General features: G+C 42.7%; 1 protein-coding gene across 10 annotated transcripts in view; it reads left to right on the top strand.

The window, feature by feature from the left end:
- LOC129840915 (protocadherin Fat 1-like) overlaps positions 1-10687 on the top strand; it is a 105804-nt gene extending 95117 nt beyond the window's left edge. For 3 of the 10 annotated variants that reach the window (XM_055908938.1, XM_055908937.1, XM_055908940.1), the window contains 9 exons: positions 50-207; positions 1318-1798; positions 2077-2230; positions 2840-2950; positions 3105-3748; positions 4317-4451; positions 6002-6061; positions 6694-6729; positions 7561-10687. In XM_055908938.1, the coding sequence (XP_055764913.1) occupies positions 50-207; positions 1318-1798; positions 2077-2230; positions 2840-2950; positions 3105-3748; positions 4317-4451; positions 6002-6061; positions 6694-6729; positions 7561-8249 (2468 nt within the window). In that variant the 3' untranslated portion in view covers positions 8250-10687. The other 7 variants (XM_055908942.1, XM_055908943.1, XR_008757258.1 and 4 more) reach the window with 6 other exon arrangements.
- Positions 10688-25769: the final 15082 nt, after the last annotated feature.

Raw genomic sequence — 25769 nt, forward strand, 5'->3', positions numbered from 1 at the left:
CTGTCTAGTTATCGGTCTCTCCCCCCATACTTATCTTTACCCCCCACAGACGGCCAGTCCCTGACGTTCAGCGGGACGGGCTATGTCAAGTACCGTCTGATGGAGAATGAGAACAAGGAGGAGATGAAGCTGTCCCTCAGGCTGAGGACCTTCTCCAGCCACGCCACCGTCATGTACGCCAAGGGCACCGACTACAGCATCCTGGAGGTGGGTCAAAGGTCAAACACGGTGTGCGCGTCCATGTGAGAAAACGCCGGATTCTAGCTACTAGCTACAGATTATAAGTTTAAAAAAATCTCCTTCCCACACCCTTTCAAGTCCACCGTAGTATTTTTCCCGGCTTGGGCATGAAATCACAGTAAACAAACCCCTTTCTTGTCTGTGCTGTGGGTACTGTCCTATTTATTCTGAGTCTGCTGCTCCAGCTCCCAGCCCAATGCCCAATCCCCGTATTAGCCCATGTTATCCTGTGTAGGCAACGGCCTGATAATCGCTAGTTGCCAGGACCTCCCCTTGGGGGGGCACCATGCTGTGTGCTAGTTGTCTTTTATGAGGGCTCTGGGAATGCGGTGGTGGGGCTGCATGTAGAACAACACACACAGCCGTGCTGTTTTCAGGGAATGCTGAGAGGGAAGCGGAAAGCATTTTCTCACACATTCCTCGCCGGGGTACTGTCTGGGTGCCAGAGGATCAGCTATTCACTACGTAGTGCACTACTTTTGAGCAGGGCCCATAGGGCTCTGGTCAAAAGTAGTGCACTGTCGATGAAATGGGGTGCCATTTGGGACACTGCTTCGTGCTCCAAGGGAGTTAGCCTACTGATTGGAATATTACATCACAAGACAATGTCATACGGTAAGATACATTACATATACAAAAGCCCTTCAAATTTGTGGATTCGACTTAATGTCAGTCACACCCGTTGCTATGCAATCTCCATAGACAAACATTGGCAGTAGAATGGCCTTAATGAAGAGCTCAGTGACTTTCAGCGTGGCACCGTCATAGGATGCCACCATTCCAACAGGTCAGTCCGTCAAATTTCTGCCCTGCTAGAACATTTATTTTTACTGCTCTAATTACATTTGTAACCAGTTAAGAACAGCCCTTAGCAGTGGTATATTGGCCATGTATCACACCCCCTCGTTCCTTATTGCTTAATTATGGTAGCCCCGCCTTGGCTAGATGAACATTTTGCCATATTGCTGATACTTATCCAATCTGGTTAGAGCTTCAGAAGTTCCTATGGTGGGTAGGGACTAGCGGTTCTATCTGGACAGGGCCTAACTTCTCTCTCTCCCTTTCTCCTTCCGTCAGATTGTGAATGGCCGCCTGCAGTACAAGTTTGACTGCGGCAGCGGCCCGGGAATCGTCTCTGTACACAGCACCCAGGTCAACGACGGTGACTGGCACACGGTCACCCTCGAGGTGGATGGCAACTACGCCAAGCTAGTCCTGGACCGCGTGCACGCCGCCTCGGGCACAGCGCCGGGTACTCTGCGCACACTCAACCTGGACAACAGTGTCTACTTCGGCGGGCATGTGCGCCAGCACCCCTCTTCCACAGCCGGGCGCCACGGTCGCAGTTTGCCCGTCACCAATGGGCTCCGAGGCTGCGTGGAAGCCATCATGCTCAACGGCCAAGAGCTGCCGCTCAACACCAAGGCGCGTGGTGCCCACGCCGTGCTGGAGGACGTGGTGGACGTGGCTCCCGGGTGCGTGCTGGCGCCCGCCACCGAGGGCTGCTCCAGCAACCCCTGTACCAACGGGGGCAGCTGCTCCTCACTGGCCAACGAAGGTACGAAGCTCCCGTTGTGGGTTTTGTGGCTTGGTGTCGTGTTTACTCAAGCTGCTTAGTTAAGCTCCTCAACCTAGTCTGCTTATAATACCCAACATTTCATTATTTAAAGATGATTACGTTGTCATCCAAATGTGTGTTTCTGAACCCAAAGTTAAAGTATACAGCCGGAATCCTCATTCCTCAATCCAAACTTGTTTTCCCCACAGCTCTGTGAACACACAATTACAATGAAATGTCCAACCTTTTCTCTTATGCCTTCTCTGCTGTTTCACCAGGTTACTTCTGTAAGTGCAAGGCTTCGTTCATGGGTACTCACTGTGAGATTGGCATCAGCCCGTGTGCCTCCAACCCCTGCCTGTACGGGGGGACCTGCGTGCCACGCGGCGACGACCTCTACTGCCAGTGCAGAGGGCAGTACTCAGGACAACGGTATGAATCTGTCTCTTTCCTATAGATCTGATACTTTAATTAACATAGTGACTGTTTAAGGGGGAAAATGGAATTATAGATTTGGGAGCTCAGACGAGCCATTTACCCTGACTTTTGCTGGCAGATATAATGATTTATTACTTGTTATAAGCATGGTATTAAAAATGATGCCCTCTTACCAATTTCAATGTTCAATTTCAAACATTTTCAAAGAAATATTCTGTTTTGGCATGTGTTGTATAAATATTTGGCGGCGGAAACCATCTCAGCTTATCTGCGTTCCCATATCCATCATCCCGTATTTTTTGTTGTTGCTCCTATCCAGGGCTCCGCATTCTCCATCAAGAGTAACATCTGTCAGCCCTCCATTCGCTCAACCTGAAATGAAAATCGAGCCTGAGCTCGCGTTGATAAAAAAACGGAAGCGTTGCACTGTGGGAAAGGGCATTGAGCGTTTCCGCAGAGCTGAAATCACATGCACGCGTATAGATCATTCTCTAAGATACTAGGATTAAGCATTGGATCAGTGACTGTCGGGAAGTAATGGGGTTATTTCTCATTACTCTTGGGTCTAGGCTGCTGTATTGAATACGTATCTTTTCGCTACAGGTGCCAGGTGGGACCATACTGCACAGACAACCCCTGTAAAAACAGTGGGAAGTGCATTGACAGCCTGGATGGTCCTGTGTGTGAGTGTGAACAGGGATTCCAGGGTGACAGGTATGTGTGCACAAAGGGCGGCCATCTTACTTCTCAAGGCCACAGTTTCTCCAGTAGTAGATATGCCAAACTACTATCTTTTACTGTCAATGTGTTCTTTTACTGTCAATGTGTTCCTGTCTCCTGATCCTCCCTGTCCTTTGTCGCGGTGCAGGTGCCTCAGTGATGTGGACGAGTGCCTGAAGAACCCATGCTCCAACGGCGGCCAATGCCAGAACACCTACGGCTCGTACACCTGCAACTGCTCCCTGGGCTACATCGGCTGGCTATGCGAACTCCGCTCCGAGGTCCGCAACGAGTTCGTCTCCACCTCCTGGAACATCGGCCTTGAAGAAATCATCGGTATTGTGGTCTTTGTGGCCTCCATTTTCCTCCTGGTCGTCCTCTTCGTGGTCATCCGCAAGAGGGCGTGCCGAAGAAAGTCCAAGTCTGACGACGACAATCGCAGCCCGGGAGGTTTAGGAGCGCCGCACTCCTTCCTCCAGCGGCCCTACTTTGACGCAAAGCTCTGTAAGAACATTTACTCGGACATTCCGCCGCAGGTGCCTGTTCGGCCCAGCTCGTACACACCCAGCATCCCCAGCGATTCGCGCAACAACCTGGACCGCAACTCGTTTGAGGGCTCGGCTATCCCCGAGCACCCCGAGTTCAGCACGTTCAACCCGGACACGATGCACGGACACCGCAAGACGGTTGCCGTGTGCAGCGTGGCGCCCAACCTGCCTCCGCCGCCGCCCTCCAACTCGGTCTCCGACAGCGACTCCATCCAGAAGCCCAGCTGGGACTACGAGTATGACGGTAAAGTTCCTTTACTTCAGTCCATATCTTTATTGTTGATTAGTATTTGTAGATTCCCTACTATAGATTTGTCAGGCTGATTGGTGGAATTACCTTCACATCATTCATGGTGTGTCCAATGGGGTTGGGCCGATATATGATTAAATCGACTATCGTGATATTTGATATTATCTTGAAGTGCAAGACGGTATATCGTAACATGCAAGACTACACTCTTTTTGAGCTTTACAAATCAAAACTGTGCAGTTCTATCAGTTTGGCTGTATCAATATGTCTAAATGAATTAACAAAGCCTTATTTTTCCGCCATACTGAGATTGTTTAATGAGAATGTGACAATAATATTCTAAATAAAGACATCAATTGTACAGTCTGGAATAATCTATCTAGTTATTAAAGGGGCAAATATCTCCCAACCCTCGTGTCCAATACTAAAGCCAACGTACAAAAACCATCGAACTTGATCACAGTAGAAATGTAGCAAATCCCTGCGTGTAGTCTCTTCCGGACATACTACTTCACCAACTTACATCTCTGTTTGTCTGTGTGTATGTGCTTCTGTACTCCAGCTAAGGTAGTCGACATGGATCACTGTTTGACCAAGAAGCCAGTGGAGGACAGTGCCTGTCACTACAACACCGGGGGCAGTATGTCTGAGGTCCAGTCCCTCAGCTCCTTCCAATCCGAGTCCTGTGACGATAACGGTATGTATCTGAACAGAAATGGTCAACCTCTTTTCATTGATAAATGTCCTAATGTATTGACTAGATTGAATTATACCCGAAATGAACCACGTTTGGTCGTCTTGCAGACCCATATTTGTTCTTAATATAGATCTAAATATGTACTTTGGTTGTATATTTCTGAATTCCGAGGAAGTACATCAGACTCTTGCATATTTGCAGTGGAAGGCAAACGTGGGGATGCTTGTGGAAAAGTCGTCTGGTTCTTGTTTGACTACAGTTCTTTGTAGAGTGGCCCCTTGGCTGTAGTTGACTTGTATACATGCTACATGCTAATCATCGCTCTTTGCATGCCGTGGTTGGCTGCAGCGGTGGCTCTGTGGGGTCATGTGTTCTTTTCTCTCCCTCTTTGCTGCGGGGCTTCAGTTCCCATTTGGATCAAATCGGTCCACAGACCCAGAACACGGTTTTAACTAGGGGTCAGCTTGTAAGTCCTCAATCACCTCGGTACAGAAGGAAGCGATCAAAGATTTTTAAAAATTGCCAGATTCTCCAGGAATAAAAAAGCCTTTCTGTTGTCGGTCTCTTTCTTTTTTCTCTCTCGCCCTCTACTCAGCCCTAGCCGCAAACCAGGCTTGCTTGTACAGGCTGTCCCACTGAAGTGGCAAGAGGGTAAATTGGCATTAGCCAAGGAAGTTAGCAAATTAGCATCATAACATGATTTTAAGTTATTTTCTTTTATTTACTTTTATGTCCCTTTTTTTGTTTGTCTCTTTTCGCATGTGTTTCTTTTAAAACAAAATCTAGCCACGGATGGATGTTTGAAGAAGACAGCGAGGAGAATTAAGCAAGGGTATAAAGTACATATGATGGTTCTTCTCCCATATCTGCCCTCATTTCCCATTGGGTTGTGGGGAATGTGTTTGCCATCAATCACCACAACCTTCATCTGTACTTACCCTTAACCTGACCGTGAAAACATGCTGGATTTCTGATACATAGATCTAATGTATTTATCATAGATATCTTTACAGTATATCTATATAGAAAATATTTCAACTTTGAAGTATTTTTTTTTTTTTAAATGTTTCACTGTATTTGGACAAAATATAGTCTTCGCTATTTTAGGGCTGGAAAGGCATTTTTATCCTTGAGAATTTCTCTGATCCTTCCTTCCGTACTGTCAATGGCACCCCCAGCATCTTCGGATGTTGTTGCTGTGTGTTCTCCTGCACAAAGACCAAACTCCCTCTCCACCGTGTCCCGTTCCACCTCTGTGTTTGTGACCAACCATTGAAACCCAAACATCCAATGTAGACATCCTTCAACATCATGCAGTCAAAGTCTTACCCTTCCTTCTTCGTCCTACCCCCCCCCCAACCAAACACTCCATACGCTTCAAAGCAACACAGGGGGGGGAAATGTTTTTGTAGGGAAACGTCAAACCGACGTTCGAGAAACGTTTCCCGACGCAAACGTGCTCGTCCATTTTGGTTTGGTTTGTTTTTCCAAACCATTTGTACTAATGTGAAAATATTCCTCATCTGCTCCTTTCCCTTACCTTTCACAAGCCTCCATAGTGACGGTCATCCACCTTGTCAACTCTGTTATTGACTCGGTGGAAGGAGAAGGTACCTTTTTTTACTACTATCACCTCACTACTTGTTAGTCGTCTGTGGTGTTACTGTGTGGTGGCGTTCCATAGTTTCCAGACCTGGGTTCAAATACTATTTGAAATCTTTCAAGTACTTTGAGTGTTTGCTTCCGCTTCCTGGAGTAGCAGGTGGGCGGAGTTTGCACTTTAAAAATACATTTCCATTGGTTCCATTGCAACAGGCAAGCACAGTTTAAAATGATTTGGAATACTATTTTAACCCACGTCTGGTAGTTTCGTGCTCCGTCCTCAGTGTCAGGATGATGAGTTAGCCCTCGGAGATGCCATTTCCTTATCCAATGATATGCCTCATTTCATTGTCATCCAAATTATTGTAATTTGAGTCTCAAAATTGAAATGTCTCACACGATTGGCCAATTAACAGAGCAGCAAAAGTATCTTTTGGAAGGTGCTAGGTTAATTTCCCTTGCCCCTCGATTGACTGTTTAAGAAAATGGCACTACCGTTGTTTGTATTGTAAGCGTGTATCTTTACTCAGAGCAGTAGGTGTTTTTTATCATGTTATATTCTTGTTCTGGGCTTTTCTCTCTCAGGTTCTTAACTTGACTTGTTCTCCCTCTCTCCTCTCCCGTCTCGCCTCGTCTAAAGAGTCTTTTTTGGCTCATGATCTCAAGAACCCAAGAGGTGACTGTTTTGTCATTTTTTTGCCTGAAGCCCAGTGGTGTTTCCCCCCCTTACTGTCAACCAACAAAACAATCTTTTGCATGACGTAGATGCTGTGAGGAAATAAGACTGGAAATGTGTAAGCATTATTTGGTTGAAAAAAATATATCGATAATTTTAACTAAACTTGCAAACTAATTTTGTCACAGTACTTCAATTCAAATCCCTCATGTAGACACTACAATGTGTTTTGTGTTCCCCCTTTCCCCCAGTAACTATAACAGTCCCACGTTGAATGAAGTTAGATTCCTTTGATGTCTGACACTAAAAAACTTTGAGACAACTTTAAAGAAACTGTTTGAAACGTTGCTTTGAAAATCACTAATCGTATTCACCCCCATTTTGAAATGATCTCAGCATAAACCACTCCATAAAAGCAGTACATGTAGTAAAAGTGTCTGTTTCAAGTGTATTTCAAGTATATCTTAATCAGTATTTGTTTATACTATGTGTGTGTACGTGTGTATTTGCAAAGAACGTGTGTGTATTTGCAAAGAACGTGTGTGCATTTTAAACTGTTTTGTGATTTTTGTGTTTATTTTTTAACACATCCAACTGAATGTGTTGGTGTGTCGTGAAAATTGCATGGTGTGGGTTTTTAACACTAATATGCTGCTGTTGTGTACATGTATGTAATCTGATCTGTGTGTGTGTGTGTGTGTGTGTGTGTGTGTGTGTGTGTGTGTGTGTGTGTGTGTGTGTGTGTGTGTGTGTGTGTGTGTGTGTGTGTGTGCTTTGAGGGGTAGGGTGGTGGGACCTGTGGTGTCTAATTCTTTGCATCCTGTCCAACAGGCTATCACTGGGACACATCTGATTGGATGCCAAGTGTTCAACTTCCTGGAATCCAGGAGTTCCCGCAGTATGAGGTCGTGGAGTCCCCGGCCCCCCTGTACAGTGACCCGAACGCCATCGATACTGACTACTACCCCGGCGGCTACGACATCGAGAGCGACTTCCCGCTGCCGCCAGAGGACTTCCCCGCCCACGAGGACCTGCCCCCGCCGCCGCTATCCGAGTATGGCGACCGCTACGCCACCCTGGAACCACCCCGGAGGGACCTGGCGCCTCCTGGCAGCCCAGGTTCGAGTTCGGCCTCGGGGGTACGCCACCGCCCACCACTGCCCCAGCTCTATAGCCTTAACCAGTACCTACCGCACCACCACTACCCCAGCGACGCTGAGGGCAGCCTGGGCCGGGGAAGCTCCATGGCCGCCACCAACTCCACCCCGACCTCCACCATGGGCGGCGCCAGCAGCTACCGTGGCGGCTACCCCATGGGGTACGGGCGGGGGGACTTTGAGGCGCCGGTGCTGGACAACATGTCCATGTCCCTGTACACATCCACGGCCTCCTGCTCGGACATGTCGGCGTGCTGCGAGGAGTCAGAGGTCATGATGAGCGACTATGAGAGTGGTGACGAGGAACACTTTGAGCGGCTGGCCATTCCCGCACTGGACTCCCAACAGCACACTGAAGTCTGACACTGGATCCAAACAAAAGTGCCTGAACCTCCCCCCAATCCCCCCCACCCATCCATCTCTACCTTATGTTAACCCCCTCTACCCGTGTATGTTAACCCCCTCTACCCGTGTATGTACACACTACAACTGCACACAACACAAAGAGACACTACACTGACACAGACACACTTATACATACAGTGCCATGCAAAAGTATTCACCCCCTTGGTGTTTTTTCCTATTTTGTTGCATTACAACCTGTAATTTAAATAGATTTTTATTTGTATTTCATGTAATGGACATACACATAATAGTCCAAATTGGTGAAGTGAAACGAAAAAAATTACTTGTTTCAAAAAAATTACAAACGGAAAAGTGGTGCGTGCATATGTATTCACCCCCTTTGCTATGAAGACCCTAAATAAGATCTGGTTCAACCAATTACCTTCAGAAGTCACATAATTAATTAAATAAAGTCCACCTGTGTGAAATCTAAGTGTCACGTGATCTGTCACATGATCTCAGTATATATACACACCTGTTCTGAAAGGCCCCAGAGTCTGCAACACCACTAAGCAAGGGGAACCACCAAGCAAGTGGCACCATGAAGACCAAGGAGCTCTCCAAACAGGTCAGGGAGTGGAGAAGTACAGATCAGGGTTGGGTTATAAAAAAATATCTGAAAACTTTGAACATCCCATAGAGCACCATTAAAACCATTATTAAAAAATGGAAAGAATATGGCAACACAATAAACCTGCCAAGAGAGGGCTGCCCACCAATACTCACGGAGCAGGCAAGGAGGGCATTAATCAGAGAGGCAACAAAGATAACCCTGAAGGAGCTGCAAAGCTCCACAGCGGAGATTGGAGTATCTGTCCATAGGAACACTTTAAGCCGTACACTCCACAGAGCTGGGCTTTACAGAAAAGTGACCAGAAAGAAAGCCATTACTTAAAGAAAAAAATAAGGCATGTGTGAGACTCCCCAAACATATGGAAGAAGGTACTCTGGTCAGATGAGACTATATTTGAGCATTTTTCGCCAACAAGGAAAACACTATGTCTGGCACAAACCCAACACCTCTCATCACCCCGAGAACACCATGGCCAGGTCTTGGAATGGCCTAGTCAAAGCCCAGACATCAATCCAATTGAGAATCTGTGGTATGACTTAAAGATTGCTGAACACCAGCATGAACCCATCCAACATGAAGGAGCTGGAGCAGTTTTGCCTATAAGAATGGGCAAAAATCCCAGTGGTTAGATGTGCCAGGCTTATAGAGACATACCCCAAGAGACTTGCAGCTGTAATTGCTGCAAAATGTGGCTCCACAGTATTTACTTTGGGGGGGGGGGGGTGAATAGTTATGCACACTCAAGTTTTAATTTTTTTTGTCTTATTTCTTGTTTAACAATATTTTGCATCTTCAAAGAGGTAGGCATGTTGTGTAAATCAAATGATACAAACCACCAAAAAAATCTATTTTAATTCCAGATTGTAAGGCAACAAAATAGGAAAAATGCGAAAGGGGTGGTGAATACTTTCACAAGGCACTGTACACACACAGAGCAATGCATTTGTTCACCTAAACAGGAGTAATGTGGACTGGTCTTACTCTGAAGGCTGCTTGGCTGGGCGGCAGTGTCTTCAAGGAGATATCATTTAGCACTGGACCCCATAGCCTCCTCTATCTACTCAGTCCAACTCCTGCAGTACTGGAAAAATACCCGTGTTTGAGTTGGATGTGCCATTGCTTTAAGTAAGTGTCAATTATGCACAAGAAATGTCTGACGGACAACTACATTGATGTACAACTACGAAGTAAAAAAAGAAAACCATTGACACAATAACGATTATGATGAATTAAACACCGAATTCAAGGTGATATCTGTATTTGTAGAGGTTAAACCGTGCAAACTGATTTTTGATACAAATCCTCGTTCATTTTCAATGTAAATTTAAATGTACAGTTTTGATTTCAAGGTTTACTAGGTTTTGTAGATATTTTAAGCTTTTGTTTCCCCCCCCCCAAAAAAAAACCAAGTTAAATGGTGTGCTACATTATCAGCCTTACTGTTCCTTCATTCACAAGAAGAAAAAACTGAAACCTATTTAACAAAAGAGAAGAGCTCTGCTTTTCCAAAACACGATGTATCCGTTGAAAGTTGATCGTCTCCTGCTCATTTCAAAAAGGGTCTTCGATGAGCGACTGCATATTCTTGTGTTGTTCTATTTTTTATTTGTTTGTTTGTACATGGCGACTTTGGAACCTCTTTATTTTTCCACCACGAAAATGGGACCCAATATATTTATAGTGCAAAGTTATCCATAGACACTTGACTTTTTCAGATGTCAATGTGGGTGTGAGCAGTGCTATGGTCTTGTTAAGGTTTTTATTGAATACTGCCACTAGCTCACGCTTTCCTACTGGCAATAAATTATTCATAAAAAAAAAACATTTGGGTTCCTTGTGTCTTTTATTTGCTGCTGGTGTTTCAAGTATTTCATTTAATTCAATTCGATACAACTTTACTTAGGGGCAATTAAGTGAAGCAAGTAAGGGTAAACATCACAGGCAACTGTAGAAATATCATGTGTATAACATACAGTTGAAGTCGGAAGTTTACATACACTTAGGTTTGAGTCATTAAAACTCGTTTTTCAACCACTCCACAAACTTCTTGTTAACAAACTATAGTTTTGGCAAGTTGGTTAGGTCATCTACTTTGTGCATGACACAAGTCATTTTTCCAACAATTGTTTACAGACAGATTATTTCACTGTATCACAATTCTAGTGGGTCAGAAGTTTACAAACGCCAAGTTGACTGTGCCTTTAAACAGCTTGGAAAATTCCAGAAAATGATGTCATGGCTTTAGAAGCTTCTGATAGGCTAATTGACATCATTTGAGTCAATTGGAGGTGTACCTGTGGATGTTTTTCAAGGCCTACCTTCAAACTCAGTGCCTCTTTGTTTGACATCATGGGAAAATCAAAAGAAATTATCCAAGATCTCAGAAGAAATTCTAGAATTCTAGACCTCTTCAAGTGTGGTTCATCCTTGGGAGCAATTTCCAAACGCCTGAAGATACCACGTTCATCTGTACAAACAATAGTACGCAAGTATAAACACCATGGGACCATGCAGCCGCCATACCGCTCAGGTAGGAGACGTGTTCTGTCTGCTAGAGATGAACGTACTTTGGTGCGAAAAGTGCAAATCAATCCCAGAACAACAGCAAAGGATCTTGTGAAGATGCTGAAGGAAACAGGTACAAAAGTATCTATATCCACAGTAAAACGAGTCCTATATCGACATAACCTGAAAGGTCACTCAGCAAGGAAGAAGCCACTGCTCCAAAACTGCCATAAAAAAGCCAGACTACGGTTTGCAACTGCACATGGAGACAAAGATCGTACTTTTTGGAGAAATGTTCTAAGAGAGGGGAGCATTTTTTGTTGTTGCAATCACCCTACAGATTAAGAGGCACGTATGAGTATAAGACTGAGGGATAGATTGGGGTTTTTAATGTTCATTTGTGTCTGGATCTGTGTGTCTGGTTAGGTGTAATGCAACTCTTGATAAGATCAAATAACATTGGCTCTGGCAGTTAACTCATACACTCGCACGTGCACACACACACACAGGTGAAGATGGCGCCCGAGAAGAAGGCAGACGTTTTACATGCCCCCAGCCAATTGTGTTTTTTTGTTTGTTTATTTGTGTTCGTAACTTATTTTGTACATAATGTTGTCGATACTGTCTCTTATGAACGAAAATAACTTCTAGACATCAGGACTGCGATTACTCACCACGGACTAGCAGAATTAATTTTTTTGACACTGACGAGCCAGACGCAAGGATATACGTGATCTGCATGAAGAGGAGGCGGAGAAAGAGGGGCCGAAGGTCGGGCTGGCTTCTGAAAATTTGTAGGCGATCGAATAAATCCCAACTTCCCTCCATTCAGCTAGCAAATGTACAATCTTTGGAGAATAAAATCAACAAGTTACGCGGAAGATTAAAATACCAACGGGACATTAAAAACTAACATCTTATGCTTCACGGAGTTGTGGCTAAACAATGTACCGGCAGGATAGAACAAGGGGAGGCGGTCTATGTATTTTTTAAACAACAGCTGGTGCACGATATCTAAGGAAGTCTCGAGCTATTGCTCGCCTGAGGTAGAGTATCTCATGATAAGCTGTAGACCACACTACCTACCGAGAGAGTTTATCTGTATTCTTTCTAGCTGTTTACATACCACCACAGTCAAAGGCTGGCACTAAGACAGCAATGAATGAGCTGTATTCCGCCATAAGCAAACACTCCTTGTAGCCGAGGACTTTAATGCAGGGAAACTTAAATCCGTTTCACCAAATTTCTATCAGCATCTTAAATGTGCAACCAGAGGAAAAAAAACTCTTGACCACCTATACTCCACACACAGAGACGCATACAAAGCTCTCCCTCGCCCTCCATTTGGCATTCCTGCTTACAAGCTAAAATTAAAGCAGGAAGCACCAATGACTAGATCAATAAAAAAGTGGTCAGAGGAAGCAGACACTAAGCTACAGGACTATTTTTTTAGCACAGACTGGAATATGTTCCGGGATTCCTCCCACGGCATTGAGGAGTACACCACATCAGTCATTGGCTTCATCAATAAGTGCATCGATGACGTCATCCCCACAGTGACCGTACATATATACCCCAACCAGAAGCCATGGATTAAATGCAGCCTCCGCACACAGCTAAAGGCTAGAGCATCCACTTTCAAGGAGCGAGACTCCAACCCGGAAGCATATAAGAAATCCCGCATACCCTCCGACGAACCATCAAACAGGCAAAGCATCAATACAGGACTAATATCGAGTCATACTACACTGGCTCTGACACTCGTTAGATGTGGCAGGGCTTGCTAACCATTACAGACTACAAATGGAAGCACAGCCAAGAGCTGGGCAGTGACACGGGCCGACCAGATGAACTAAACTAATTCTATGCTCGCTTCAAGGCAAATAAATGTGAAACATGCATGAGAGCCCCAGCTGTTCCAGAAGACTGTGTGATCACGCTTTCCGGCAGCCGATGTGAGTAAGACCTTTAAACAGGTCAACATTCACAAGACCATAGGGCCAGACGGATTACCAGGACGTATACTGCGAGCGTGCGCTGACGAACTGGCAAGTGTCTTTCCTGACATTTTCAACCTCTCCCTGTCCGAGTCTGCAATACCTACATGTTTAAGCAGACCACCATAGTCCTTGTGCCCAAAAACACTAAGGTAACCTGCCTAAATGACTACCGACCCGTAGCACTCATGTCGGTAGCCATGAAGTGCTTTGAAAAGCTGGTCATGGCTCACATCAACACCATCATCCCAGAAACCCTAGACCCAATTCAATTTGCATATCGCCCCAACAGATCCACAGATGACGCAATCTCTAATGCACTCCACACTGCCCTTTCCCACCTGGACAAAAGGAACAGCTATGTGAGAATGCTATTCATTGACTACAGCTCAGCATTCAACACCATAGCGCCCTCAAAGCTCATCATTAAGCTAAGGATCCTGGGACTAAACACCTCCCTTTGCAACTGGATCCTGGACTTCCTGACAGGACGCCCCAGGTGGTAACGGTAGGTAACAACACGTCCGCCACACTGATCCTCAACACAGGGGCCCCTCAAGGGGTGCGTGCTCAGTCCCCTCCTGTACTCCCTGTTCACTCATGACTGCACCGCCAGGCACGATCCAACACCATCATTAAATTTGCAGATGACACAACAGTGGCAGGCCTGATCACCGACAATGATGAGACAGCCTATAGGGAGGAGGTCAGAGACCTAGCCGTGTGGTGCCAGGACAACAACCTCTCTCTCAATGTGATCAAGACAAAGGAGATGATTATGGACTATAGGAAAAAGAGGACCGAGCGCTCCCCTATTCTCATTGACGGGGCTGCAGTGGAGCAGGTTGAGAGCTTCAAGTTCCTTGGTGTCCACATCACCAACAAATTAACATGGTCCAAGCACACCAAGACCTTCATGAAGAGGGCACGACAAAACCTATTCCCCCCTCAGGAGACTGAAAAGATTTGGCATGGGTCCTCAGATCCTCAAAAGGTTCTACAGCTGCATCATCGAGAGCATCCTGACTGGTTGCATCACTGCCTGGAATGGCAACTGCTCGGCCTCCGACCGCAAGGCTCTACAGAGGGTAGTGCGAACAGCCCAGTACATCACTGGGGCCAACCTTCCTGCCATCCAGAACCTCTATACCAGGTGGTGTCAGAGGAAGGACCTAAAAATTGTTTGACTCCAGCCACCCTAGTCATAGACTGTTCTTTCTGCTACCACATGGCAAGCGCTACCGGAGCACCAAGTCTAGGTCCAAGATGCTTCTAATCAGCTTCTACCCCCAAGCCATAAGACTCATGAACAGCTAGTCAAATGGCTACCCAGACTATTTGCAGTGCCCCCCCCCCCCCTTCCCCCTCATTCATCCCCTCTTTACACCACTGCTACTCTCTGTTGTCATCTATGCATAGTCACTTTAATAACTCTACCTACATGTACATACTACCTCAACTAACCGGTGCCCCTGCACATTGACTCTGTATCGGTTCCCCCCTGTATATAGTCTCACTATTGTTATTTTACTGCTGCTCTTTAATTACTTGTTACTATTATCTCTTATTCTTATCTGTATTTTTTTTAAACTGCAATGTTGGTTAGGGGCTCGTAAGTAAGCATTTCACTGTAAGTTCTACACCTGTTATATTCGGCGCATGTGACTAATACAATTTGATTTGATTTGACACACACATACACTGGAAACACTCCCCCAGTCTTATAGAATATGTTCACTTTACATTAGCTCTCATTAGTGGTCCAGTCTTTTAAAGATATCCGGAAAACATACACATTCTCCAAAAATATGTTTTGTTTACACCTGATTGATGTCTCAGCTCTTATAGAGAGTTTCCATGACACATCACATGCATTAACGTCAGGTCATACACATCAATAACACATTTTCATTGAAAGCCCCTCACTTAGCTAGCTAGCTCTCAAAGAGCTGATGAGTTCATGGCTACATCCCAAATTGAAACCTATTCCCTATATAGTGCGCTACTTTAGACCAGAGGCTTATGGACCATGGTAAAAATAAGTGCACTATATCGGGAATATTATGCCATTTAGGATGCAACACATCTATTCAGTTCACTTAAAAGTCACCTCTTATTGCACAGGAAGAGTCTTACAAAGGTCCCTAAAAAAGGCTTTGAGCAGATGTATAATAATGTGTTTCCAGTATATTTAACCCTTTATTGGGCCAAACCGGCCTTTGTGTCAGTAGTACTGTGCTATAGATGTATTTATGAAAGGATGAATGAGTTAATTAATTACATACATTTGTATTTGTTACCCATCCTTTAAAATGTACAGTGCAAGATTGTTAATGAGTTACTTTTATGAATAATATAATTATGTAACTGCTTGATGTTATCAGTTAGAGCAGGGCTTCCCAAACTCGGTCCTGGGGACCCCAGGTGGTGCACATTTGGATGTTTACACTTGCACTACACAGCTAGCTAATTCAAATAATCAACTACTCGTCTAGCGTTGATGATTTGAATCACATGTGTAGCTAGGGCAAGAAAACTCATGAGCACCAGTTGGGGACCACAGGACCGAGTTTGGGAAACGCTGAGTTCGAGTTACAATTGGCCTGATGATATCAATTAGAGTTAGAATTGGCCTTATTCAAGGTGTGAAATGGAATGTTTGGGAGCTTTTTCTTCTCAGAAACCCTTTGTGGTGTGGCTGCTGCCTGTTCAGACCTGTTCTGTTGAGAGTAAGGCATTCTGGGGGCAAACTCGGTCCACCCATATGTCAACAAAATCAATATAACATGTGTTTTCCCTCGGTGACAGAATTAGAATTGTTAAGCAATCCGTTAACTTTGACATGGTGTATTATCGCCTGTCAGACAGAGACATTTTAACGGTCGTACCTGAAAAATGACAAAATAAATAAAATGGGGAAAAGTTGTGCCCATTTAATTCACTTTTTGCACATCATGGTCCCCTGTGGGCCTTCATTTCCTGCTTGAGCAGACTCCTCCAGAACTTCTAGAATGTCTGCCCCTCCGTCCTAATGAATTATTAGAGTTTGAATCACGTCATTTATCAACAGAAATGTGTGGGGAAAACACTTTTAAAACTCTCAGGAGCACAGTCTGGCCAATTTCATATGGAAGATGTAACTCAATGCCATAGTGGAGGCTGGAACAGGGAGAAATGGAGAGGACTGTCTCATTGAAATTCCTGGAAAAATGGAACGGTATCAAACAAATGCAAATTAAAGTTGTGTGTTTTATAAATACTTTTTGTTACAGTTATTCTCAGGTGAGTGGAAATTGTAGATATTTGAAACCAAGGGCTCTGTTTAATCAAATGTCTAACCAGCTTTCCATGTGATGTAAAACAAATTGACATTTCTGCACAATACAAATTAATGTTGCAATGATTTGGTCCATCTTGACAAAAATATGTTGAAGTTTTTTCTTTGGTTTACATTTCTTCGTGATTTAAAATAGATGAAGCATATGACAAAATGGCTGTTACATATATGGTGCAACATCACCTTTTGTGTGTGTTTTGGGATTATGCTTTTTCTCAATTGAGACCCATTCGGAACCATTCTCCTACCCTGACCTGTCTCAACTGTAGCGTGGTTAAGAATGATGAGTAAAAAAAATATCACTGATCGTTGACACATAGGGTGAGAACATATAGCTTAGGTAGATGTTCCCTTAATCACAGATCTAGAATCAGATTACTAACCTTAATCCTAACCTTAATCATTAGGGGGATTAAAAAAGATCTGTGCCTGGAACAGAGGTTGGGGACCGGTTATAGTCTAGCTATTTCACAATCGTTCATGCCTTCCCTTAATCTTAAACTCCACAGATCCAATTTAATTCCTAAATGGCATGTGGGGCGCTTTCTATTAAACAACGTCGCGGCTATAATTGCTTAAAATGTTTAACCTTCTAGATTCAATTGACGAACGGGTGCGTCAATCTAAATGACATAACAATCTCATTCAAAGTCTCTCAATTTAAAATGGAGACATCCGTTTTTTTTTTGCATTTTATGTATGTGTCTCAATCCACCAGTGTCACACTTTCGCATCTGCGGTGAAATGTGACAAAGCAGTGTTTGTCAGACCATGAGACATCCCGAAAATCGGTCTTATGAAAACGTCTGTAGCAACCGAACGGTTTGACCTACAAACTAATGGGACCCCACTGTGGAAAGGGGAGATTCCGTTTCGCTCTAACAACCCCCACAAGTGTCACGGGACTCGTCTGAAGGTAACCGGTACCAATTTTTTTAAACGAATGGAAGTATGGAGGTAGTTTTGTTCAGGTAGGAAGTATGAAAGTAGTTTTTTTTGCACAGTAAATATGTGTAAAAAAAGGAACAAAAGTTATTTTATATCTCCTAGATTTAGGACAGACACTTCAAAACCTTGTTTCTTATGATTAATTATTTTACTGTCCTTTTTTGTCAATCTGTTATTCAATGCGTTTCTATTGGATTTAGTAGTAAAGGCCAAAATCATTATTTTATCTTTTTTTTTTTTATATATATATTTGTTTTATACCTAAAGGGTTAATTATCTAAAACTTTAAATAATTAATGAGGAACATAATGTATAGGATCAGGAATTACTGAGTGATGTTCGGAGTAGGCTGCCTCGAGTGCAGTGGTTAGTCACTGGATCAGCTTGATGTTGTTGTTGTTGCTCTGGAACCCCACCAGGTGGCGCTGTTTAACAAATACTATTGACACTTGACAATTACTGTTGACAGCATACATTCAATTGTTTAAGTGATATTGATAGGCCCTTAAAGACATTATGGGGGAGTTGTCCTCTAAAATATATATTTTAAATGATGATGTATGCAGGTATCTGTGTAGTATTCACTGTGTATTACTGGGTGCTTTAGTAGAGGTTATACGTTTCTTTTACTTCCAACCCTCAAAGTAAGACCAGACAAGACCAGATCAGGAAAAGCTCATGTTTTCGGGCTGAGTAAATATAGTATTGATGATCTGTTTGTGTGTGTGTGTGTGTGTGTGTGTGTGTGTGTGTGTGTGTGTGTGTGTGTGTGTGTGTGTGTGTGTGTGTGTGTGTGTGTGTGTGTGTGTTGATGATGATGATGATGATAAATCAGATTTGAATCACCACATGTAGCCTAGTGGTTAGAGCGTTGGACTAGTAACTGAAAGGTTTCAAGGTCAAATCCCCGAGCTGACAAGGTACAAATCTGTCATTCTGCCCCTGAACAATGCCGTTAACCCACTGTTCCTAGGCCGTCATTGAAAATAAGAATGTGTTCTTAACTGACTTGCCTAGTTAAATAAAGGTAAAATGAAAAATGTAAGCATCAGTGTGAATTATTTCAAGACTATGCAAGTGTCAGATTGTGTTACGCTTTTTCTGCACTAGAGGGCGGTCACCACTAAGCCTGCAGTAATCACATATTCACAGGTGGTGAATACGCGTTTGTAGTTATGCTCCGCGAACTGAGTGATGATACAGCAGCCCACTAATGTTCTCCAGATGAAGAAGTCATATCTACACATTCCTGAATCGCTGCCTCAAGCTGAAACAAGACAATACGATTGGAACCTCACATTCATAGGTTTTAGATTAGAATAACTTTGTTATCCCAAACTTTCATCTGGAGTTTTAAACTTCACATCATCACTAGTCTTTCAGACCACTATCTATAAGGAAAAAAACAATCGTCAGTGAATGATGCAGATTAAAGATGTGGGGTGAGTTGAGATGTTTTTTTACATTCAGTATCACTACATCAAGGGGAATAAAGTATTCTTCCTAACAAAGATACGTCTACATTTATTTCAGGGTGTTGTGTATCCCTGGAAATAACCCGAATTGGTGTAAAGATAACGGTTAAGAAAATATAGCTTCTCCAAAGAAAGTGGTGTTTTGTTTGGCACACATCTCCCCGGGTATGGGTTAAGTTGAGCGTAGGGGACAGCGTAAGTGGGTGAGGGTGTTGGTAGGTCAAACTTTCATTCATAGAATGCGGGTGTTGTATGTTGTATATCTTAAATGTATGCCTACATTCAGACATAGATCTCTGTTCAATATCACTTACCCTTCCAGTTCTCTGGGACACAGATGTTGTTTTGATGTGCCAATTCGTAGGCACGTTTTCTGCATTTGAGGCTACTAAGCCCATGAAACTGGTCCCTGAGATTCTTGATATGTCTAGCAAGCTCAGACTCCATGTCATCAGAAAATACCTTGTGGCTCTTCTACTGGCTTCTTCCTTTCTCTCACTTCCTTATCTGCTCTGTAGCAATAAAAAATACACCATCTTGATTTCATATGCATGACACATTGCAAAAATACTATGCATATTATGCATACAGTGGACAAAATGTAACCATCGTTTGTATGGGGTATGGTGGCTATTGGCTCAACGCGTTGACTATATTAGCCCACACAGCTACAAGGATACACTTTCATGCTAGGTTTAGGACCTCATATTGTAGCTAATAGAGACGCCAACTGATGTGTAAAACAATATTAAAATTATATACTTTTAGATTCAATCATCATGAAACCTATCACATATTTATTTGACTTTGCTAACATTTCTAGACCTAACTTGCTTACTGCTTTTTCCATGCCGTTTCTTTCTTCACATACTCCATGAAATGAGGACCTCTTCCTAAATATTTGGTCACATGATTCATTTTGTGTATGGTTTCCTAGAAACAAGAGTGGCTCAACTAAATATTTGGCTCAACTTACCACACTATCCCCGACAGGCAAAATACTTTGTATCAATCTGGATATTTGCCATATTCAACTGTCCTTGTTTCTAGCCTTGCTTCACCGCCTCCCTAAACACTGGTATATATTAGCTGCGTCAAGCCTGTTCCAAATTACAAGTTAACCAGGGGTTAACGGGTGTTGTCCACCTTACACTCCTTAACAGTGTCATGACTCTCCTGACAGTGGATCAAAGGACCCATCAGCTAGGCAAATGTTTGAAGATAGCCAGACTCCCTCTCTCCCACAGAAGAGGGGAAGGGGGGCTGTGCCGGTCTCGACATCATAACACTGGATCGTACATTTAAGCAGGAGGGAACTTTCCCTCTCTGCCTTCCAGTATCCACCAAAGAAAGGCATTTGTCTACAGAATACTGTTGCCTTCTAAATGATATCATTGTTTTTCATGTAAACTTGTGCCCAGTCAGTAACCACGCCCACGTGAGCACAGACATTGTGTCAGCGTGATGGAACGCCCCCTTTTTACTTGAGGATAAAAGCTCTGGTAACAAAATGTATATTAGACCAAAACATGCCTGGTTGCTGCTGGCGTGTTTAGTGGTCGGGAGCCTGAACCTGAATAATTAACCTTGAGACCACTACAAGACCAAGCAGACGGACGGTGTAAGCCGGTCGTCACGAATGGTTAAAACTACAAGACCAGACAGCGTGGAGCGGTGGCTACACGTTACGAAATGGTTAGAAACTCTGAAACTCTCAACACAAGTGAAGAAGATAAAGACCAGAACATTCACAGTCTGCAGCTGTGCATGTAAAAGTGGTCCTAGAACTTTGACTAAAAGACACGAGGCGGGAAGGAAGAATCCTTCCCAGACAACCGTTGGTACATCTGAAGTATCTATTCTAACAAACACTCCAAGACCAGTCGAGCCTCACACCGAAGTGGGATAGGACACTCAAACCCTTTTTGAGAAAGTGGTTCAACAGAGAGACAACGATCACGGACAGCTACACGTAAATATATATATTGCATTTCTTATCCGATTGATCGGTGATTCATGTGCAAAGTATTACTCTTCCTTTGAGCGTAAGTTCCAAATGTATTCATGTGTTCTCTCTTTGTCTCTCCCTCTCTTTACCTACCCCTCAACTCTAAAAATGTGTAACAAGCCGTCATATCTTGTCAGTCCACTCGGGACTTTTGTCTCATGTAAGTGTGTATGTGTATTCTATGTTATTATTTAGTTAGTTAGTAAATAAATGATTAAATCAATGTATATATTCAGAAGGGCTAGGGTTCAGAATGAGACTGATGAGGTAATGATTAATAAGTGACTGTTATTGATGTAAGAGATATCTATATATCTTTAGAGTTTAATTAAGTCGGGAGATAGTAACTCGTTAAACAACTTTTCCTGTGGTGCCCCAAAATCCTAATGAGTTAATTGTTACATGATTAATTTAATCGAGTAACAATTAAACATAGTTAGTTTGATTTAATAAATAACAGTCATCACATTAATGAAAGTCACGTCACGACAACAGTTGTGGGTATATTTTCTAGGAAAGTTGTACACTCTGACCGAGTTTATATACTAGAGACTAGTCTAGAATATTATCAAGTACTGAGTTTTATGCAGGGAAGGGGTTGCATGCGACACAGGATCTACTATAGTTTGTATCTGGTCAATTCCACGATAACTGAGACTCAGATGTTTCACTTTAAAATGTATGCCAAATAATTTTTTTAAGTTTAACAAATCATACAGTGACTACTTTTAAAAAATTTAACTGAACATTTTACAAAAATACATCTACTGGAAGAACTGTGTAGATGCAAAGTTTGGTAACAGAATATTGGTTTAAAATATCCCTCAGTTCTTTATGTGACTATGTTTTCCAAAAACTCTTGAATATAAGCTCTTTATTAAGATTCAAAGATGTTTGCAGAAAGAATTGGGTGTCAGCTCTGACATGACACTGAGTCTGAAAAAATCTCCTTTGGTTATTGAACTATAGAAAGAAGAGGATTTACACCTAGTAACAGAATTATGGTAATGGTATTACATCATGGGTCCCTGATCTGTACTATATTTAAATGCATGATTATGACTAGGAATGTCATTCTCTTCATGGTGAGTTTTAAGTATCAAAGTTTGCAACAGGTGTAAAACAGTACAGTGCATTTCTGACCTTGATCTCTTTCTCACAATGCAGTGATAAGAATATAGTTAAAAACCTCTAACTAGTCACAAACCCGGATCCGGGATCCCCCCCATCAAAAAAGCTGACTAGCATAGCCTAGCCTAAAGCGACAGGGATATCATATAATAAAATGTTCATGAAATCACAAGTCCAAGACACCAAATGAAAGATACACATCTTGTGAATCCAGCCATCATTTCAGATTTTTTTTAATGTTTTACAGGCAAGACACAATATGTATTTCTATTAGCTAACCACCATAGCAAAAAAGACACAACTTTTTTTTCCCACCATTTTTTTCCTGCATAGGTAGCTATCACAAATTTGACCAAATAAAGATATAAATAGTCACTAACCAAGAAATAACTTCCTCAGATGACAGTCTGATAACATATTTATTGTATAGCATATGTTTTGTTCGAAAAATTTGCATATTTTAGGTATAAATCATAGTTTTACATTGCAGCCACCATCACAACTCTCACCAAAGCAACTAGAATAACTACAGAGAGCAACGTGAATTACCTAAATACTCATAAAACATTTATGAAAAATACACAGCGCACAGCAAATGAAAGACAAAGATCTTGTGAATCCAGCCAATATTTCAGATTTTTTAAGTGTTTGACAGCGAAAACACAATTTAGCATTATATTAGCTTACTACAATAGCCAACCACACAGCAGCATTGATTCATGCACGTTAGCGATAGCGAATAAACCAGCAAAAGATATTACATTTTTCACTAACCTTCTCAAAACTTCATCAGATGACAGTCCTATAACATCATATTACACAATACATATATTGTTTGTTGGAAAATGTGCATATTTAGCGGCACAAATCGTGGTTATACAATGACAATAGTAGCCAAGCTGCCAACAAAATGTTGGCAGAAATCTTGGGAGAGGCCCCTAATCTAATCAATAACTATTCATAAACTTGACAAAAAAATACAGATTGGACAGCAAATGAAAGATACATTAGTTCTTAATGCAACCGCTGTGTTAGATTTTTAAAATTAAAGTTACTACGACATACAGTGTGCGTTAAAGCGAGACCGCACCGAAATTAATGGCGGAATAGTAGTGTAACATTTTTCAACAGAACAACGAATTAACATTATAAATAGTTCTTACTTTTTGATGAGCTTCCATCAGAATCTTGTGCAAGTTATCCTTTGTCCAGAATTATCGTTGCTCGGTTGTAGATTGTCGTCTTCAACTTAGGAATTAGCAGCAAACATTAGCTATGTGGCCTAGACGTGTCCAACTCTTCATAACGCAGCACAAAGAAAATTCCGAAAATCGCAATATATTGATATAAACTGATAGAACTCTGATATAACTACATTATGATGTTTTTAACACCTATATCGAATAAAATCAGAGCCGGATATATCTAAGGCCTATAACGAGAGCTTTTCAGAATGCCATTCTGAGGTCTGTCTTGCGCCATGACGAACGTTGAAAAGAGTGCACCCTCCGTTCCAAGAGCCTTTATACGGCCTCAGATCTACCTAGCAACCCCATTCCAATTCTCACTGCTTACTGACATCTAGGGGAAATCGTATGCAGTGCATGTCGACTCATAGATTACATGCAAATTAATAAACTGACCCTGGAACAGAGTGCCCGATTTCAGATTTCTCACTTCCTGACAGGAAGTTTGCTGCAACTTGAGTTCTGTTTTACTCACAGATATAATTCAAACGGTTTTAGAAACTAGAGAGTGTTTTCTATCCAATAGTAATAATAATATGAATATTGTACGAGCAAGAATTGAGTACGAGGCAGTTTAATTTGGGAACGAATTTTTACAGTTAAAACAGCGCCCCCATATTGACAAGATTAATAAGAGAAAATATAATAAACTAAATAAAGTAAGAAAAATGTGTATATTTATATATTAATCTGCACACTTGCTAATATTCAAAATGGCTCCGTCCCTAAACAAGACATGATGCACAAAAAATGCTAATATCGGTACCGTGACATGAATAGGATTTGCGCCATGAATGCTAAAACGTTAACATTTTAGAAACAGTGCCAGGGAAACTAAACCAAAGCATGGATTGCTGTCATACCTTGTCCATAGACTGCTTACAGGGTAAGGACACCAAGGTCATTTGTGTGAACTATCCCTTTAATAGTGATACAACAGCTACAGCTATCACAAAGAGCTTACAATTGTAATGTAGAAAATATGACTTTTCCTAACGACCATTTATAGCATTCATCATTATTCAAATTTCTGTCCAAATGGGTTGCTACCAAATCTTTATAATCAAATAAAATAGTATTTGTCACACACGCCTAATACAACAGGTGTAGACCTTACCGTGAAATTCTTACTTACAAGCCCTGAACCAACAATGCAGTTCAAGAAATAGAGTCAAGAGGGGCCTCCCGGGTGGCGCAGTGGTCTAAGGTGCCACCAGAGATTCTGGGTTCGATCAGACAAGACAGTAACTACTACCAATTGGATACCATGAAATTGGGGAGAAAAAGGGGGTAAGATAATTGTAAAAATGTAAAAAAGAAAAAAAAGAAATAGAGTTAAGAAAACATTTACTAAATAAACTAAAGTAAAAAATTTAGTTTAATAAAAAGTATCAAAATAAAATATCTAAAACGGGGCTATATACTGTTACCGAGTCAATGTGCAGGTACAGGTTAGTTGAGGTAATTTCTACATGTATTGTAGTTAGGGGTAAAGTGATTCATTTGATTAATTGTTCAGCAGTCTTATTGCTTGGTGGTAGAAGCTGTTAAGGAGCCTTTCGGACAAAGACTTGGTGTTCCAGTACCGCTTGTCGTGTGGTAGCAGAGAGAACAGTCTATGACTTGGGTGACTGGAGTCTTTGACAATTTTTGGGACCTTCGTCTGACACCGTATAGTATATAGGTCCTGGATGGCAGGAAACTCGGCCCCAGTGATGTACTGAGCTGTACACACCACCCTCTGTAGCGCCTTATGGTCGGGTGCTGAGCAGTTGCCATTGGTTGATGCATGCAACAACATCTGAGCAGGAGAATGCGTCCATTACACTGCGTGTGTTCGAGCAGTAAGGCTAACGAAGCCGACTGTAGACGAAAGTTGCCGAGGGCGGTGTCTCTGCGGCGTATAGAAAAGTTTGATAAATAGCAAGTTAGCTTCTCTATGTTTGCTGCATGGCCATCGTTGGCTGTGTGGCTCATATATCTTCATTTAGTCTGTGACTCTGGCCGGCTGAGACGCACTGTAGGCCTGGTGCGTGGTGCCGGAACTGGAGGCACTGGGCTGGAGACACGCACCATAGAGAGAGTGCGTGGAGGAGGAACAGGGCTCTGAAAACGCACTGGAAGCCTGGTGCGTGGTGTAGGCACTGGTGGTACTGAGCTGGGGCGGGGAGGTAGCGCTGGAAATACCGGACCGTGCAGGCGTATTGGCTCCCTTGAACACTGAGCCTGCCCAACCTTACCTGGCTGAATACTCCC

Source organism: Salvelinus fontinalis, chromosome 42 (assembly GCF_029448725.1).
Source record: "Salvelinus fontinalis isolate EN_2023a chromosome 42, ASM2944872v1, whole genome shotgun sequence".
Taxonomy (NCBI): Eukaryota; Metazoa; Chordata; class Actinopteri; order Salmoniformes; family Salmonidae; genus Salvelinus; species Salvelinus fontinalis.